The sequence below is a fragment of the Alligator sinensis genome, unplaced genomic scaffold (assembly GCF_000455745.1).
Source record: "Alligator sinensis unplaced genomic scaffold, ASM45574v1 scaffold607_1, whole genome shotgun sequence".
NCBI lineage: Eukaryota > Metazoa > Chordata > Crocodylia > Alligatoridae > Alligator > Alligator sinensis.
This window is the reverse complement of record NW_005841935.1, coordinates 2,991,015-3,007,600: the sequence shown is the minus strand read 5'-3', so window position 1 is coordinate 3,007,600 and position 16,586 is coordinate 2,991,015. Positions and strand designations below refer to the sequence as shown.

At 44.2% G+C, this 16,586-nt stretch overlaps 1 protein-coding gene and 1 long non-coding RNA gene across 7 annotated transcripts in view; one reads left to right on the top strand and one right to left on the bottom strand.

Moving 5' to 3' along the window:
* Positions 1-13,270, bottom strand: part of LOC102370379 (metalloprotease TIKI1-like) — a 197,815-nt gene extending 184,545 nt beyond the window's left edge. For 2 of the 5 annotated variants that reach the window (XM_006019672.3, XM_006019676.3), the window contains exons 1-2: positions 13,194-13,270; positions 9,066-9,116 (exon numbers count right to left, since the gene is read on the bottom strand). In XM_006019672.3, the coding sequence (XP_006019734.1) occupies positions 9,066-9,116; positions 13,194-13,211 (69 nt within the window). In that variant the 5' untranslated portion in view covers positions 13,212-13,270. Of the gene's footprint in view, positions 1-682; positions 889-5,150; positions 5,225-9,065; positions 9,117-9,698; positions 9,787-13,193 lie in introns of those variants that run through there. The other 3 variants (XM_006019673.3, XM_006019675.3, XM_006019674.3) reach the window with 3 other exon arrangements.
* Positions 11,806-16,107, top strand: LOC102371286. 2 transcript variants are annotated; one of them, XR_323340.1, is made up of 3 exons: positions 11,806-11,906; positions 13,774-13,863; positions 16,047-16,107. It is a non-coding gene; the product is annotated as an uncharacterized LOC102371286 (long non-coding RNA). The 2 variants fall into 2 exon arrangements; XR_001357714.1 differs by lacking the exon at positions 11,806-11,906 and adding an exon at positions 12,814-12,887.
* The last annotated feature ends 479 nt before the right edge of the window (positions 16,108-16,586 follow it).

The following is a 16,586-nucleotide window of genomic DNA, read 5'->3' as shown; positions in this document are numbered from 1 at the left end:
CCCCGGCGGGCAGCGCTTCCCCCGCTCCGGCCCCGGCCCAATCGGCCGCGGAGTCAGCCCGTCGCCAAGCCTTCCCGCCGCGGCCCCCTCCCCTTAAAGGGTCCCCATTGCCGCGGGCCCCGCCGCCTCCGCGCCCTGGATGGAGGCGCCTAACCCTAAGCTCTCCCCCCCGCTCCGCCCTGCCGGCTAAATACCCCTCCCCGCGGCACGGGCAGCACGAGCCCTGGGGGCGGGGGGCAGCGCGGGGTCACTTAGCCCGGCCCCCTGCTCCCGCTCCTGCCCGCCGCCCCTCGGGGTCTGCCCCCCACAGGGACACGGGGCAGCACGTCCACCCTCGCTGCTTCGCCTCAGCTCCCCCCCCGGACCTAGTTCAGGGGGCATTTGGGCACTAGGGGGCTCTCTGGCCGGGTGCTGGGCCCAGGCACTGAGCAAGGAGGAAAGGGAAAGCCCCTTCCCAGGAGGAACAAGGCAGCCCTGCCTCCTGCACAGCCCGGACCTGAAAGCTTCACCTGCTTCCCCTCAGACAGGCCCCTGCCCCAGCACCCCCCTGAGGAAGCAGCTTTTCGGGCACATGAAGAAGGGGAAACGGGTGGGAAGGAAGAAGTTAACAAAACCGAAAGGGACTGAAAAGGACGAAGGCTGCTGGAAGACTGAGACCTGGATCCAGCCCCGTCTAACCCACCTGGGGAGCTGCCGATGCCATAATGAAGACCAACAGTCTTCAACTGGCTGGGGCTGGGCTCTTGACATACATGGGCAGAGTCTGGGGAGAGAGCAGCTGGAATAGGGATTCGCCTGCAGGAAGCTTTTCAAGCTGCTTTTCAGCCACAAACTGAAACGGGAATTGCAAAATGCAGATTGTACCAGAAAGGGACCCCAAATGAAATAAAAGCCTAACCTTTCTTGTACACCTTTCAGCAGTTATCCAGTGGATCAGAGTGAAGCCTCCTGCCTACTCACTGTGATGAGTGCCTACCTGCAAGAGACAACCCAGAGCAAGACAAAGACCCTGAAAACTAGTGCTTTGGAGTCCCTGTGGCTCATAAGTCATTCACAGATCAGAAAAAACTTTATGTCCTAGAGGATAAGGAGAGAGGTGGATCCAAGCCACACTTTCCTCTGATGAGCAAAGAAGTCACTTTCATGTTCCTCCTCTCTGTCTTGCAGTTGAACTGTGGTGAGGCAGCAGATGCTCATGTGAATGAAAGTGCTGTGCAAAAAAACCCAAAAACCAAAACGTGCTTTCTGCCTGAAGGAATTCACAGACCCCGGAGCTATCACTAGGCAGTATATTGCCTACCATGAGGTGAGAAGCCCAAGCTGGGAGGCAGCAGGATTTTGTGGACTTCAGGAGCTACTTAGCATTTGTGTGCGCAGGGATCTAAACCACCATCCATCACTTCACACTGCTGAAACCTGCAGATATGTGTGGTGTAAGACGTCCTTTGCCTCCTGGAGAGCAGCATTAGGCAAATGTCGTTTTGCAATTTACCACACATCCGTACTCTGACACTTTGGTATGCCAATATAGGTACCTGGCAACTTCTAGCCTTAAGTACTATCCACAAAGACATAAAGGAATGCCAGTCCATTTAGATGACAGATTCAAGTTTTTCTGGGAATTTTAAAGAGAGCTCTTTTACTTTTCTTATTCTTAATGCCTGTAAGAAAGACAGTGAAAGTTAAATCCTAGCCCACTGACACGGTAAAGGGCTTTGCAGATCTTCTGATGTGATTTCAATATAAAATACATATTTCTTATCCCTCGCCTTTATCGGTTCAACCATTTTTACACTGGGTGTAGTATAAAGGGGATATCTTTGATACTCTCCTGCCCTAACAACTCAAAGTTATTGTGGCATGAAATTGACTTATGCAATCTGTCATTTGGAAATCATTAACATGTATCACAGTAGTCATCCTTCATGTGAAGGATGTGATCCTCTAAAGAAATATTTACATTGAAGAATCTATTGCAATATTTTAGGTGTCAAAATGCAGCCCTATTTACTCACAAGACATTGATCCAAAGTGTTTACCAACAATACAAACTTCCAGAGGATTTTAATCTCATCTTGAAAACCTTGCACTAAAGCCAACTGCCTGTGTGCCATCTTTTAGCCAGATGTGAATTAAAATGGCCAATGTTGATACCCACCCCCAACAAGTTTAATAATAAAAACATTCTGCTAATTTTATTTGTACTAATAACAGAGTTCTTGTAGACCTACTGCAGCTCTTGGCTTAATTAAGAGAAAGAAGTTTTAACACTCTCAGTGCATCTAGATGTACACTTTACTACAGAGTAGACTAGCTCTGTAGCAAAGTGTCACTGTCTACATGTGCGCTGGTATTACGGCACAGTAAACTAATTAACTCCGTCGCTGAAACACAAGTGTAGATGCTTACCATGGGCAGGGCCTGATTAACCCTTTAATGGGAAGGCCCTAGGAGATACACACGGAAGGGCAGGGGTCAAGGGCAGCAGTGCCCCTCTGTGGGCTGCACAGGTGCTGCCTGGCCAGCCGGATACTGGGGCTGGGAGGACAACAATGACTCTCATCCCCCTACGCTGGCACCGCTCCATGTCAGGCTGTACGCCATCCTCCCTCTTCCCCCCACTCCCCAGCTCTGTTTCTGGCTGCTGGGGGTATATTTATTAAAAAAGGTTGAAAACCCCTGCTGTATAGTTATATTACTTTTTTTTTACTCAATAATTATAATATGTAAAATAAGCACAACTGGGCCCCCTCTTCACTTAGGGCCCTAGGCATATGCCTAGTTTGCTTATATGTCAATCCAGCCCTGACCACGGGCATATATTGTGCCTGGTCAGTCCAGCCAGCTGGAGGCCTGCTCTGCCTTGGCTCAAATTGCTGCTGTCCTGGGAGCAAATGTAGATGCTGCACCCAGGAGCAGTTTACTCTGGCTCAAACTGTTTGGGAGTTTATTGCTTCACATTAATTGTGCATGTAGATGCACCCTCTCTCTCTACAGACTGCCTTATATCAAGTTACAGTATGTTAAATTCCACTCCCTTCTAAGTTAAAAGCAAAATCTAAGGAAAAAGAAACTGAAATCCTTTGTAGAAGTAGGTAAGATGACTTGGAACAAAGGGGTTGAATTAAGGAAATAAGTTTTGATAACCTCCAAAAATTCTTTCACAAACCATACTGCTGTCAACAAACTGTGGCAATCTTAGTAGACTCTATGGAGATCTGCAGACCTCTTCCTAATCTACCTCCCTAATTTTGCAGCCTTTGAGATAGCTAATGGTTTTAATGTTTAAGTGAGCATTGTTAGGTTCTAAAATTGGCACTCCTTTGAAATGAATAAGGTAAGCAGCCACTTCTCTTATTGTGTTGCTCCAAGTCTGACATCATCATTTACAGAGATGTAAAGTATTTTACTCTTTACCCTGCCTTCTAATAATCCTTTACACAACTAAAAAATGTGGATTAAAAGAAATTGCTCTCATCCTGATTGGGTAACATCTTAAACCTATTTTGTACATGTACTGGGCAATGGAAATTTGGGTCTTTTGTTTCAGGCTGTTTGCAGACTCAGGCAGGTGATTTTTATCGGTATTATTCTGTGCACATATGTAAGTTTTTTTTTTTTTACAATCTTAAGGGAAAGATATTTGAAAGGAAACCTTGCTCCATTGGAATCAATGAGAAAACTCCCCACTGATTTCAACAGGTTTAGAATTTTATCCTTTATGTTTATCATTTTACTCATCAAAAGTACCAGCTCAGCAAATAGCCATACATTTTGCCATGTCCCTTTTCACTTCTAACTATATCTAAATACCTACATGGAAGTGTGCACTTCATAAAATGAACTATGACCTAGGCAATTTATAAAACACAATTCTCTCAATAAATGGTGCCAACTGTTTTGCTGTTGTTTTTTTTTAAAGAAGCTGTGTGCTCCTCAGAAAGGATATAAAATTACATTCAATGGGTAATCTCCAACTTTTTTTATTTCTGAGAACTGCCCTTTGCAAGATGCTAGGTTTAAGAATGCACAAATGTAACAAGAACTAAGGATATGACATTTCTTTTTGTCAATTGCTCTGAAAAATCTTATAATTATAGTTTAAAATATTGTGGTTGTATACCAACCATTGCCAAGTAAGCAGCATTTCCCTGTGTTTAGCACCTGGCTGCTAAGTTCAGTCATCAGTTGGAAATGTCTTCATTAGTGTGACCCTAATAGATGGAGTGTGGAAAGTCAGGAGTGCAGCAAAACAGCTCTGCATTTGACCTCTGTATAAAGGCATGGAAACCATAAGGGCTTTCACATGCCAAATAACTTGCGCAAACTATACAGGATAAAAAGACACCTCTCTTATGTTGCAGGGATGAGCTGCCAAAACAGTGGAACAGCTTCTGTGTCCTCTCTTTCTGGTTATAAGCTGGTAAAACAAAGTAACCAGTCGTACTTACTGGAGTGTGTCCAATTCACTAGCATATAAGCAAAGTAGATTGTTTGTAAGGGTGAGAAACATTCAAAAACATATTAAAACCCTGTAGTGAGCTGCCTGATGGAAAACGGGACAAGAAGAGGAACAAAATAAATATTTCAGAGACACTTAGAAAAAGAATTAAGGGGATAACTATGTAGCATTTCACCAGAGAGCCAGACTCTGCAAGCCACCAGTGGAAACAAAGAGAAAAACCAATATTCTTTAGTCAATAAAGTCCTGCCCGTGCAGAGTCTGGCCTTGGTATGGAGCATTTGCAACAGTGTAGCTAATTCAGGGACTTCAATAGGTTTTAAGTGTGTGTTTAAAGTTAAGCATGTGTTTAAATGCTTTGGTGAACAGGAATGGACTTAATTAAACACTTTCTGAATTGGGGCCTTGCTTTCTCTGTACCATGGAGTTTGTACCCTGCAATTTTTAACAACCTGATTGCTTATCTGTGCATTTGTATATGATAGACTGGTCATCAATTTTTTTTTTTTTTTGCCAGAGCATTCAAAAGGCATCCTGCCTATCATACTGATTAAACTGAGTTAAATGACAATCAACTCATGTTAAAACAACTTTAGGTACAGACAAACCCTGAGGCAGCTGACAGAGGAGCTGTCAGAAGGGCGATCAACACTCATTTCTAGGCAGATTATAATCAAACCACACTTACCAGGCTCTGAAGCATAATGTATATGTTCACCATCAAACAACAGGACTAGTTCCAGATTCACCAAGCACATCCACCTATGGCATGAACAGTTACATTTGCTGATTTTTCTATTAAAATCATGAAATAGATATCATAAAACAGGTACTAAGAGAGGCAAAAGAGCTTTTTTATTGGGTTGAGAAAAAGTACTCTACTTTATCTGCATTTGAAAGGCCGTTTGCTTAGAAGGATTGATTTGGACTTCAGAGATTCAGAAACACAGAGCCCCAATTATGCCATCAGATAAAAAGGGTTAGTGAACTTTGTAGTATGTTACTGTATGAAAGTGTTAGGTCAGCTGGAAGGGAAATATGGGGAATATATTACAAAGTGAAGTGGTTACATGTAATTATCAAGCGTACTCAGCCAGAAGCTCAAAATAAAGAAGAAAGAGTGGAATGCTGTACTCTAAACACATCTTAATAATAGTAATCTCAATTTGAATGGAGCAGGAAAGCTAAACAAAAATAAATCTCTTAGGAGTTGAAAGGAGATGAAGAGAGAGTACATGACCAGAACAGGGAACACTGAATTGTGTTAACCCCCTGGCACTCAAGAAATAACAAAACAAGAGGAGCATTTGGAAGTTAGTTTGGAAAGAGTTAAAAAGAGAAACATTTTACATATTTTCCCTTTCTGAAAACTGAGAAAAAAGGAGTGTAATAAAGATGTTTAAAAAAAAAAAATACTAAAGAACAAGTAAAATGTTAAGTATAATAGCATGAAATATTCAATGATTACATTTTTGCTTTAAAGAAAAAAAGCAAGACGCTTACATTAAAGGGAAATGCACTGTCAAAACTAATGATTGCCAAGGCTTAGCTCTGTTACTGTTTCACTTTAAATCAGACTACCACCTAACGCATATTTATAAATCAAAATGCTTTACAAATAAATTGGTATCATTATTCCCAATTTAAAAAACGAGGAAAGGTGGCAGAGAGACTTGAAGAGACTTAAAAACACAAAAGCTGCCATACGGGGATCAGATCACAGGTCAATTTAGCCCAGTATTCTGTCTCATAGTAGCAGAAAGTGGGTGCTAAGAAGGAGAGTATTTATGCAAGGCATATTCAGACAAATACATTCACTACCCCTGTCCCTCCTACAGCATTCAGAGGCCTAGGAAATCTTAGTGAGGGTTTCCAATCCTCTTTTGAACTTAATTAAATCATCAGCCTCCACAACATCCACTGCCAGTGAGTTCCACAAACTAATTAGAGTTGGAGTGTTATAGCCGTGATGGTTCAAGTACAATAAAAGACAAACAGAAGAATCTTTGCCCCTCATATTTCCTGGGACTATACCATTGGTCCAATGAAAGAATCACCAGAAAAATCCTTGCCTTGCACAAGTTAACTACACATTGACTTTCCTGAGGTCACTCAACAAGCCAGTGGCAGGGGTGGGAAGAAAACTCAAGGATCCCAAGTCCCAGTCAAGTGTTTTATCCACAGAGGATAGTTGTATTATCATCCTCTGAAGATCCACTGGTTGAGGACTATGTACCCAGTCATTTCTGCAGTGGGGGAGAAGGATATCCACCTTATTCTCTCCTACAGACTCCCCAACTACTGACTGTCATGGAAGACTACGTAGGAAACTCAGAGATACTTGTCCTCTAAATGGGGTTAAGCAAACAGAAGGGACAACATGGTCCCAGGTAAGGGACCATTATAAATATAAATCCATTATGTATATTTTAATCAGTGAGCCAGAATCGAAGATCCTTACTCATTTTCCACTCAAAGAAATTCCTTCCAAGTCCTTTAAGAAATTCCAGAAGAATATGCCTGTGAAACAACTAACAACTTGTGGAAACTTTTTAAATGGGAAAAAAGCTAGAAGTATTTTTAGCAAATTTTAATTTAAAACATTGACTCTCATTTGAGTGGCATAAAGTTGCTGGGAAAGCTTTTGAAACTCAAAATATTAACAAAAAGAAAAATATGAATTACCTGTTGAAAATAGTTGCTACGCATTATCTCTGGGTTCTCTTTTTCACTAGCTATTGTAAAAATTAGGCAAAGAACTCAGGATTGAACTCAATATGTATCAAACAGAATGGTATCATAAGTAGGTGTATAATATATTACAAATTTTATATCCTCAGGAAAGCATATGTAAAGGGTGTGGGTAGACCCTGTTACTTTGGGGGTAGAAAGGGCCAGAGCGGCAACAGCGAGCCAGCAGTAAACAGCACCAGCTGGGAAGAATGCCCAAGCGGGGAGGAATTAAAGATTTCATAGATTTCATAGACATTAGAGCTGGAAGGGACATCAGAAGATCAGGAAGTCAGCTAGGATCAAAGGATCCCAGCAAGATAGACATCCAAATGTTTCTTAAAAGAGTCCAGAGTAGGTGCTTGCACCACCTCTGGAGGCAGTCTATTCCAGGCCTCGGGGGCTCAGACAGTAAAGAAGTTCTTCCTTATGTCCAGCCTGAAACAGTCTTGCAGGAGTTTGTGACCGTTTGATCTTGTCATCCCTTGGGGCGCTCTGGTGAACAGGCGTTCCCTTATATCCTGATGAGCTCCCCTTATATACTTATAGGCAGCCACCAGGTCCCCCCTGAGCCTGTGCTTTTCCAGGCTGAAGAGTCCCATCGCTCTCAGCCTCTCATCATAGGGCCTGTTCTCCTGACCTCTAATCATACACGTGGCTCTCTTCTGGACTCTCTCAAGCTTTTCCACATCCTTTTTAAATTGTGGAGCCCAGAATTGGATGCAGTACTCCAGCTGCAGCCTCACCAAGGCCAAATATAGTGTGAGGATGACATCCCGGGATTTGCTTGAGAAACATCTATGGATGCAAGCCAGAGTTTTGCCCACTTTACCAGCTATGACATCGTATTGGTGGCTCATATTCATATTCTGGTCAATCATGACCCCCAAATCCCTTTCAGCCGTGACGCTAGCAAGCATAGCACTGCCGAGCCTCTAAGCATGCTGCAGGTTCCCCCCGCCCCAAGATGCAGTACCTCCCATTTTTTGGTGTTAAATGCCATCAGGTTTTCATCTGCCCATTTTCTGAGCTTGTCAAGGTCGGCCTGGGTTACCAGCCTATCCTCGGGTATGGACGCTTTACCTCAAAATTTGGTGGCATCGGTGAACTTGGCCAGTCCGCTTCTGACACCAATGTCTACATTGTTAATAAAGATGTTGAAAAGTATAGGCCCAAGGTCAGAGCCTTGGGGGACTCCACCCATCATGGCACACCACAATAATTCACTTCCATTGATTACCACTCTCTGGGTCCAAACTCAGAGCCAATTCCCCAGTCATCGGACTGTGATGTAGCCAAGGCCGTAGTTGGACAATTTTTCCATGAGGAGATCATAGGACACCAGATCAAAGGCTTTTTTTAAAGTCCAGATATATGATGTCAATCTATTCTCCCTTGTCCAGGTGGTATGTTACCTGGTCATAGAAGGAGATGAGATTGGTCATGCAAGACCTACCTGCAACGAACCCATGCTGGCTATCCCCCAGGATGTTGCCATCAGCCAGTTTGTCAAAAATGGTCTCTTTGATCTTTTTCAAAGATCTTCCCCAGGATAGAGGTCAGGCTGATGGGCCTGTAGTTTCCCAGATCCACATTCCTCCCTTTCTTGAAGATAGGCACCACATTGGCCTTATTTCAATCTTTGGGCACTTCACCTGAGCACCACGAGTTCTCAAAGAGATAAGCACCAAGGCGGGAGCTGGTGCGGATAAAAACCCAGCAGCTGAAACCAGAAGCTACCTCCTGGGGCACATAGGAGGAGGGCAAGACCAGTAAGGAGCTGGGAGAGATGCTACCTATGGGATGCCAAGATGCAGTGGGTGCCAGCAACATGGAAAAAATGCCAACGAGGGAGTTGGTGTTAGAGACTTACCAGGGCTGTCGGCATCAAGAGTGATGGCGAGGAGCTCAGACTGAGCAGGACCTGGGAAAAGAGAAGAAAAGAGACTGAGAGTTAGGAGCAGAGCAGCTCCCAGAGACCTACCTTGTTTCTTTGGTTGTATCAAAGATCTCCCCTCCACAGCCACCTGGGGCTTTGGGTCAGTAGCTGGCTGGGTGGGAGTGAGTAAAATAAAACCTATGGCTGCTTTAATTGAGTGCCTGAGGTCCGACTTGTATTCCTCCAGTTGGGATTAATCATCTAATTTTTTCCCATCAAAGAGGGGGCAGGCAAGTTCCCAAGCAGAGTGGGGAGGGGTTCGCCATACCCCGCAACAGCATGCTTTGGTCAAATTGTAAATACAAACTAAGGTACCTTATGCAGGGTATATATAATTTTTAAATTGGGGGTTATGGGTTTGAATATACTGGGTAAGATCCTGACACCATCAGAATCTATGCTAATGTTACCAGTGATCCCAGGCTGTGTCACCTATTGTGTCAATGGATCAAATCCAATGATTAAGTTAATGTAAAAGCACCCTTGAAGTTGTTGTTTTTTTTAATTGGGTCATAACATATAATTTCACAGAAAATAAAATATCCTCAATTAAGAATAAAAGGTTACCTTTTCCTAGAAGTAAAGAATAACTGTGCAGAAGCTGGAAGAATATCAACTATATCCAGAAATCCCTCTTTCCGAGCTGCTCAGCTGCTGCTGGGTATTAGGGCTGTGCGAAGCTTCGGTCCCTGATTCAATTCAGTGGAGATTCAGCCTGATTCAGTGGCTGAATCTTCAAATCTGAATCGAATCAGAGGGCCCTTTAATCTCTCTGAATCGAATCGGAACTCTCTGAATCAACTCAGAGAGATTCGGACATAGACACAGCTTTAAATGTTTTTTCTGCATACCTCTAGGTAGCAGGTGGCTCGGCTCGTGAGTGCTGCGATGCTAGGTCCCATGGAGTGTCCCACAGAAACGCAGGGGGCTCCCCAGCGTGCTCAGCAGAAGACCTGGAAGTGGACCAGAAGCACTTCGGGTCCACTTCCAGATCCACCAGGTGGGCCCCCTCGTGCCTCCCTGGCTTGGCGACTAGTTTCTCCTGGGTCTGGGGAGGCACCTGGGGTCTCCCCACAGCTGATGGGGCAAGGTGGGGCCCCCCAGTGTGCTCCCTGGCAGACCCAGAATTACTTCTGGTCCACTTCCAGGTTCACCACTGAGCATATGGAGGGCCCCCCCGCACTCCTGTAGGACACTCCATGCTCCCCAGCATCACAGCATTCACAAGCTGCGTCGGTACCTCGAAGTATGTAGAAAAAACATTTAAAGCTGTGTCTATGGCCGAATCACTGATTCTCTGAATCAGCATCGAATCTTTGGATTCAGCTGAATCGAATCAGGGACAGTGATCCAAATCAACTAATTAAATCACTGTTCCTGATTCGGGCTGAATCTGAATCAAATAGGGCCCATTTCGCACACCCCTACTGGATATACATCATTAGTGAATCATGTTCCTTTTCTTCTTTCTTGTCCTTTCAAGGCCCAGTGGTGCACTATTAAAGAAAACAAGAATTTAGCTATTGACTTTATTGGGCACAGATTAGACCCTCAATCTCTAAATCCTAAACCAGGGATGAACTTCAGACAGAGCCCCACCAATTCTCCCTGCTCCCCTGGCTCACAGGGTTTAGAGTGCTGTGGTACTGCTAGGGTTTTGGGTTGTAGCCCTGTTGGTCTAAGGACATAGGCAGACAAGGTTCCTTGCGTGAATTTGATATCTTTTATTAGACCAACCCTAAGCAGCAAGCGTAGATGACATAAGCTTTGTTGTTGCATTGGGGTGATGCCTTTGAAGTAAATGAGGTGCCAGGGGCATGAAAATATCAAGAGTAGTTTTTTGGGTAAATGTGATATCTTTTATTAGACCAACTAAATAAAAAATTGTTCTTTGCTGCACACGCTTAACTTTACACAGGTGACCAGTGTCAATGATGCTGATCCCCACCTCCAGTCAGAAGCCTGGTCAAGCACCACATAGTTCAGAGAACAAGAAACAATGAGGACAAAAATAAATAGAAGGAAGCTGAATCAGCCTGAGTTCTGGGCAATGGACACTGATGTAAAAGGATTTAGTGAGGAATTCCTGGGGAGTCATTTATTCCCCAAGGAGCTATCCTGTGATCTTTCGCCAAGACTGTAAATGAGTGGAGAACTTGCCACCAAATTCACAGTAGCTTTGTTCTCTCTCTCAGCAAGTTCATCTGCTTTCTGAGTGTCCTGTGGCCCAATATGAGAGCCATTTCCATGCTGCTTCTTCTACCTTCTGAAAAGGCAGGTTGTCCTGATCATGACCAAGAATCTTTAAGTATTTTAAAATTTATTTGTAAATTATTATTTTTTGAAACACACTTAAGACCTTTGCTGGAGGCCAGCTGCATAACAACACTGGGAGGTTTTAAATTCATAAATCTGAATTATACAAAAGCATAACTTTTTTTAAACATCTTTTTCAAATTTATGATGGAAAACCCTGTATTCATGCCTCAACAAGTCAAAACTGAGTCAGCAGAATTTCAGCAAACTTTTCAGATCCACTTGCCTTGTAATTGAGAACGCACCAGAGAACTTTCAAGCTAAACCATGATTTTTCTGAATCATTATAAGCAGCTGAACAAACATGGAAGCATGGAATGAATTTATCCCATTAACTATTGCTACTATAGCTACAGCTATTCCTTACTCACAAAAAGCTCTATCCTCCTCCTCATGAAGGAGGCCTCATGAGATGGCCATTGACAGAAGAGGTGCAGGCCCATCGGAAATCCCATTACAGTGAGTGAAAGTTACTGAACTAAGGCTTTGCTGGGTCAAGCCTTCAATAGACCATGCACAGACAAAGCTTGAAGAAGGGCTTAACAAGGTTGAGGGTACAAGCAGTCAGAGTTGCTTTAAATCTCCTCTTGCTGATACCAAACCCACATTGATCTAGCACTGCTCTCACTAGAGTCAATATAAATACTCCCATGAGAACAGAGATAAGATAGTGTTGAAGGCTTTTGAAAAATCTCATTTCAGATCTACTACTTTAAATTTGCTCAACTGTCACTTCCTAGTCCTTTAACTTGCTGTTTTGTTTTAAACTCATACCTATGTTGTGTTTTAATTTTAGCAGTATCTATTCCCCCTTCCCTATGCTGACCCTTTTTTCTTTATGTCATGACCCTTTTTCAGTTTCCTCTCACTAATCATTACCTCCCTTGCCCAGCAACATGCAGAAGTTAAATAATCATGATGATCACAGATAAACTACACCAATGTCAGTGGGCTACTAGTTGGTTAAGTCATAGTCTCCTGGGCTAAGTACAGACATTTGGGGAGGTTAAATCAGGTTCAAAATGGCCACCTGGTTTAAATTTAGCTAATCCCAGTGCTGACTTTACACTTACAGACCTGGTTTCAGTGACCAGCAATCAGTTTGCACCTACAGAAGTTCTATGCACCATCTAAAAATTGCAGAACCCAGCTTAAGATAGACCTGGATCTATGTAGTATCAAACTTATTTGATTTAGGGTCCAACTGCTGAATTGATTAGGGCTCCAACTGCGGAAGGGATCTTCTGTACACTTCCCCTACATAGCCCCAGCCACTGGCCCCAGCTCCAGGGCTGCTGTGTTCACTCCGCATTGCCCCCCTGCCCCACACTGGGTTATTTTTGCCCCCCCACCCCACCCCACCTCTCAGCCAGCCAGCCCTCTCATGCCTCATCCCACAAGCCACTCTTATTAGTGTTCGCCACTGCTGGAGATGAGCAAGTAAGTCCGGGGGACAGAGGGACAGGAGGGATGGGGGTGTAGGTCCTCTGGGTAGATCAGGGTGGTAAAAGTAGACTGATCTCCCCAAGCCTCCCAATGAGCCCTCCTGATCCCTCCAGACACTCCCAGACCACAGCAAAACCCTGTGGGTTGTCTCAGTCCCTTCCCCACCCGCAGGTAGCACCTGCCCCCCCACCCCTCATGGGTCTCACCTCTTTCCCATCCCTTGGCAGACCCTCCATCCCCTCCAGCCTGCTACACCCCCAACCTCCCTCCTCCCCCTGATAGCTCTGCATCCTGACTTACCTGGTACCGGGCAGCCATTCTGAACTGATTTAATTTTCCCTAATGCCCCTGAATGTCTCTACTTAGCCCTGAAGTTGTCAGGCATCTGATCCAGCTGCTTCTGCTATCTTGGGAAACAAAGTATCTCTCTGACATTGCCCCTGGCAAAACAGGCTTTTTGTATGGCCATCCTTCACCCAGGGTGAAATCTGGAAGTGGGTGAAAGATGGACAGGAAGGTCATTGTGGCCACTCAATGTAGTATGTGAAGCTGTGGTGGAAAGGAGGAATAGGCACATTCAAAAGGATGGTGCAAAGTAAATATGCACAACATTCAGGGTAGCAGTTACTTTCTTAAGGAAGCATCCATCCAGGGACCACATGCAATGCATCTGGACTGGGAAATTGTTAATGGACAGAGCTCTTTCAGATAGCATAGGATGACTGGTACTCTCTAGAGAAGAACTGTGTGAGACAGAGCTTTGGGGACCATCACTGTTACCAAAACTGGTCAGCATTAGCATTATAATGGTCACTAGAAGAAGTGGGGACCTGGAGACTTGTTATTGTATATTGACCCTTCCTCCTCCTGTTCCCTGGAGATGTTTCGACCGGAACAAATGAGGAGAAGGAGCAAGAAAATATATCTACCTCCATGGCTGGATCCTCAGGCACCAAAGTTCCCCTCCCCGGTAAGTCAGTTTCCTCCTTTGCTTCATTCCTTTTGACCTTTTTTTTTGCTTGCAGGCCAGAGGCAGTCTGCTTGCCTTGGCATGCTTGAAGCCATACTGGGTAGCCTCATCATTGATAAAATTATATGCTGTATCCTGTTCAAGTTCCTGGTCTCCTTAACCAAAGGATCAGATAGCAACACCAAGCAATGTTGAAACATGTAGGTACTGTGGAAAATGTGCAAGCTTTGAAAGTTGGTACATTCAGGCTCAGTGTCCGTCCAGAAACCCACGCTTGGGTAACTGGCATTTTTAGATACCTGGCACCCCCCATTCCCTACTCATGCTGGATTACAGGGACTTTACTGTACATGTGATGTTAGAAGCAATTTTACATTGTTAGGTGAATGGACAAGATGAGTAAATGAGCTTTTCCTGGTTCTTCAATTCATTCATGAATACAAAGAAAGTGTCCACAAGCTACAAAGGGCATTTTCCATCCTTTTAAAGAGATGCTTTAAAGTTGATGCTTTTTGCCACCATTACAAACAATACAAGGGCAATGCAACAATAATTACTGTTTAGCACGTTTCATGCTGTCTACCTCCAGACCTTTATGACAATAGAATGAATGGCAGAAGGCAGGGTAGATTTGCACCTTAAAGACTAACTAAATTTAAGATGCATAAGCTTCCATAAGCGACAACTTACTTCATCAGATGTTATAAAAGTACTGCAGGAGGCAAAGCTTCTAAATATAAAGCAGCAATTAGAATATTGGGGAGAAGAAAGCACTACCGGGAGAGGCAAGGTAGGTAGAAGCAAGAATAAAAAAAAAGAAAAAAAGAGGCAGTTAACCCACTGAGGGAGATGGGGTTATAAAAGCTAACCTAGGTCAGGGGATAAGTATGGCTTAAACTAGCTTTAGTTTAAGCCACACTTAACATGGTTCAGCCTGTGGATGCTTTCATGTTCTTCGGTTTCCTATTAGTTTTAAAGTTTTGCTGTCTAAGAACAGCTACACTGAGGTTAGCAGTGGACTGTCTAGGGAGGTTAAAGTGTTCTGACACAGGCTTGTGCGTCTTTCTGGAATTGAGTTCAGACCAGTATCCATTCAAATCAGGTCACCACAGTGAGAAATCTTCCAGGCAATAGCTGCCCAGATGGTTGGGCAGTGGCACATGTGGCAGTAGTGTTGCACAAAGGTCAACTGTGCTGCCACAGCTGGCCCAGAGGTACAGATGCCTCTAAAGGCCAAGCAGTCCCCATCCAGGTCTGGCAGATGTGCAGCCTTGGGACCACGTGCTGTCACAGGTGGCAACAGGTCACAGCTAACCCCCACTGCCAAACTGCTGCATTGGGTAAAGGGTGCAGGAAACTCTCAGGGCTGCTTCAGCAGTTCAGCTGGCACAAGGGGTAGTGTCCTCAGGTACCAATTGGCTGGGCCCCAGAAGTTCCTGAGAGCGAGTAGCCCTGAGCTACTTGCCAGGGCAGCTTTTCATTTTGCTGGGGCCAGCACAGGGCAGGTTTTTATACAGCCTCTAGCTCCCCCTGGCTGCAGATCTGGGAGGAGCCAGGTGGGGTTATTTTGCCCCCAGTAGCACAATTTGCCCCATACCAAAGTGCATATCTGGGCAAGTGCGCAGAGGCAAAAAGCCCCAGCTCATATTTGTTCTGCTTTTATTTGAGCTGCTGCAAGTGCACGTGCCTGTTTGTCCAGTGCAAAAGGGACTAGGGAGACCCCCATGGTTGGTGCAGTGGGGAGTAGGGAGCACTGGTGTGGGCCCTATGGTATGCAGCCCCTGCTGGTGTGACCTATAGGGTGTGTGATCCCAGGCTACTAAGTTGGACAACCCTGGTCTAAATCAAGACTACAGATTCTAACCCCACTACCTAAATTCATTTTTCAAATCCCTCTGTCCCTCAGTGGGTTAACTGCATTGCTTTTCTCTCTTCTACCCAGCTTGCTCTCCAAGCAGTTCCCCTTTTACCTCCCCTTCCCTACCCTTTGTAATGTAATCATTGCTTTCTATTTAGAAGCTCTGCTTCCTGCACAGCTGACCTTCATAGCATCTGATGAAGTAAGCTGCTGTTTATGCTTATGCATCTGATTTAGTCTGTAAGATACACATCTACGCTGCCTTCTGCCTACTTTTCTTTGTTAAAAGAATGAATGGTCATCCATGCAACTGGTGTGTTCACAGGCAAGGAAAAAGTTAAATGACCACAACACCCCTGGATTCTACAGTTAACAGCAAATTTCGTGGAGGAATGGAGTCAAAGACAATAGGCATTTCATCACCATCTCAGAATTTAATGAAAAGTGCCAGAATACTTTCTTTTCAGCTGCAGAAGCTGCTATTATGATGCCACTGATTTCCAACTATCATTTTAAAAAGTAAAACTCCAGAATACTACAACATTATGTGCCATCAGATACATTTTTGGTTTATTGTTCTCTGTCAGTTTCCCACAGCAGGGAGCATAGGAGTTTGGTTCACTTTCTCAAACAGACAAAAGAAACATTTTGCTTTGTCTCTGGATGGCACTGAGGCATTGGTGGCTTGCTTTGCCCACAAGCTTAGGCTTGGAAGGTACATTTTTTTCCCTGAAAAGAACCAGATAGATGGTCAGGAAGGTGGACAGTGTCAGATTTTCACTATGTACAAATTACTTGCTAGGCCCAATTCTCATATACTGTACAACCTCAGAATAAGAAAGCTTCATCACACTAGAAGAACAAG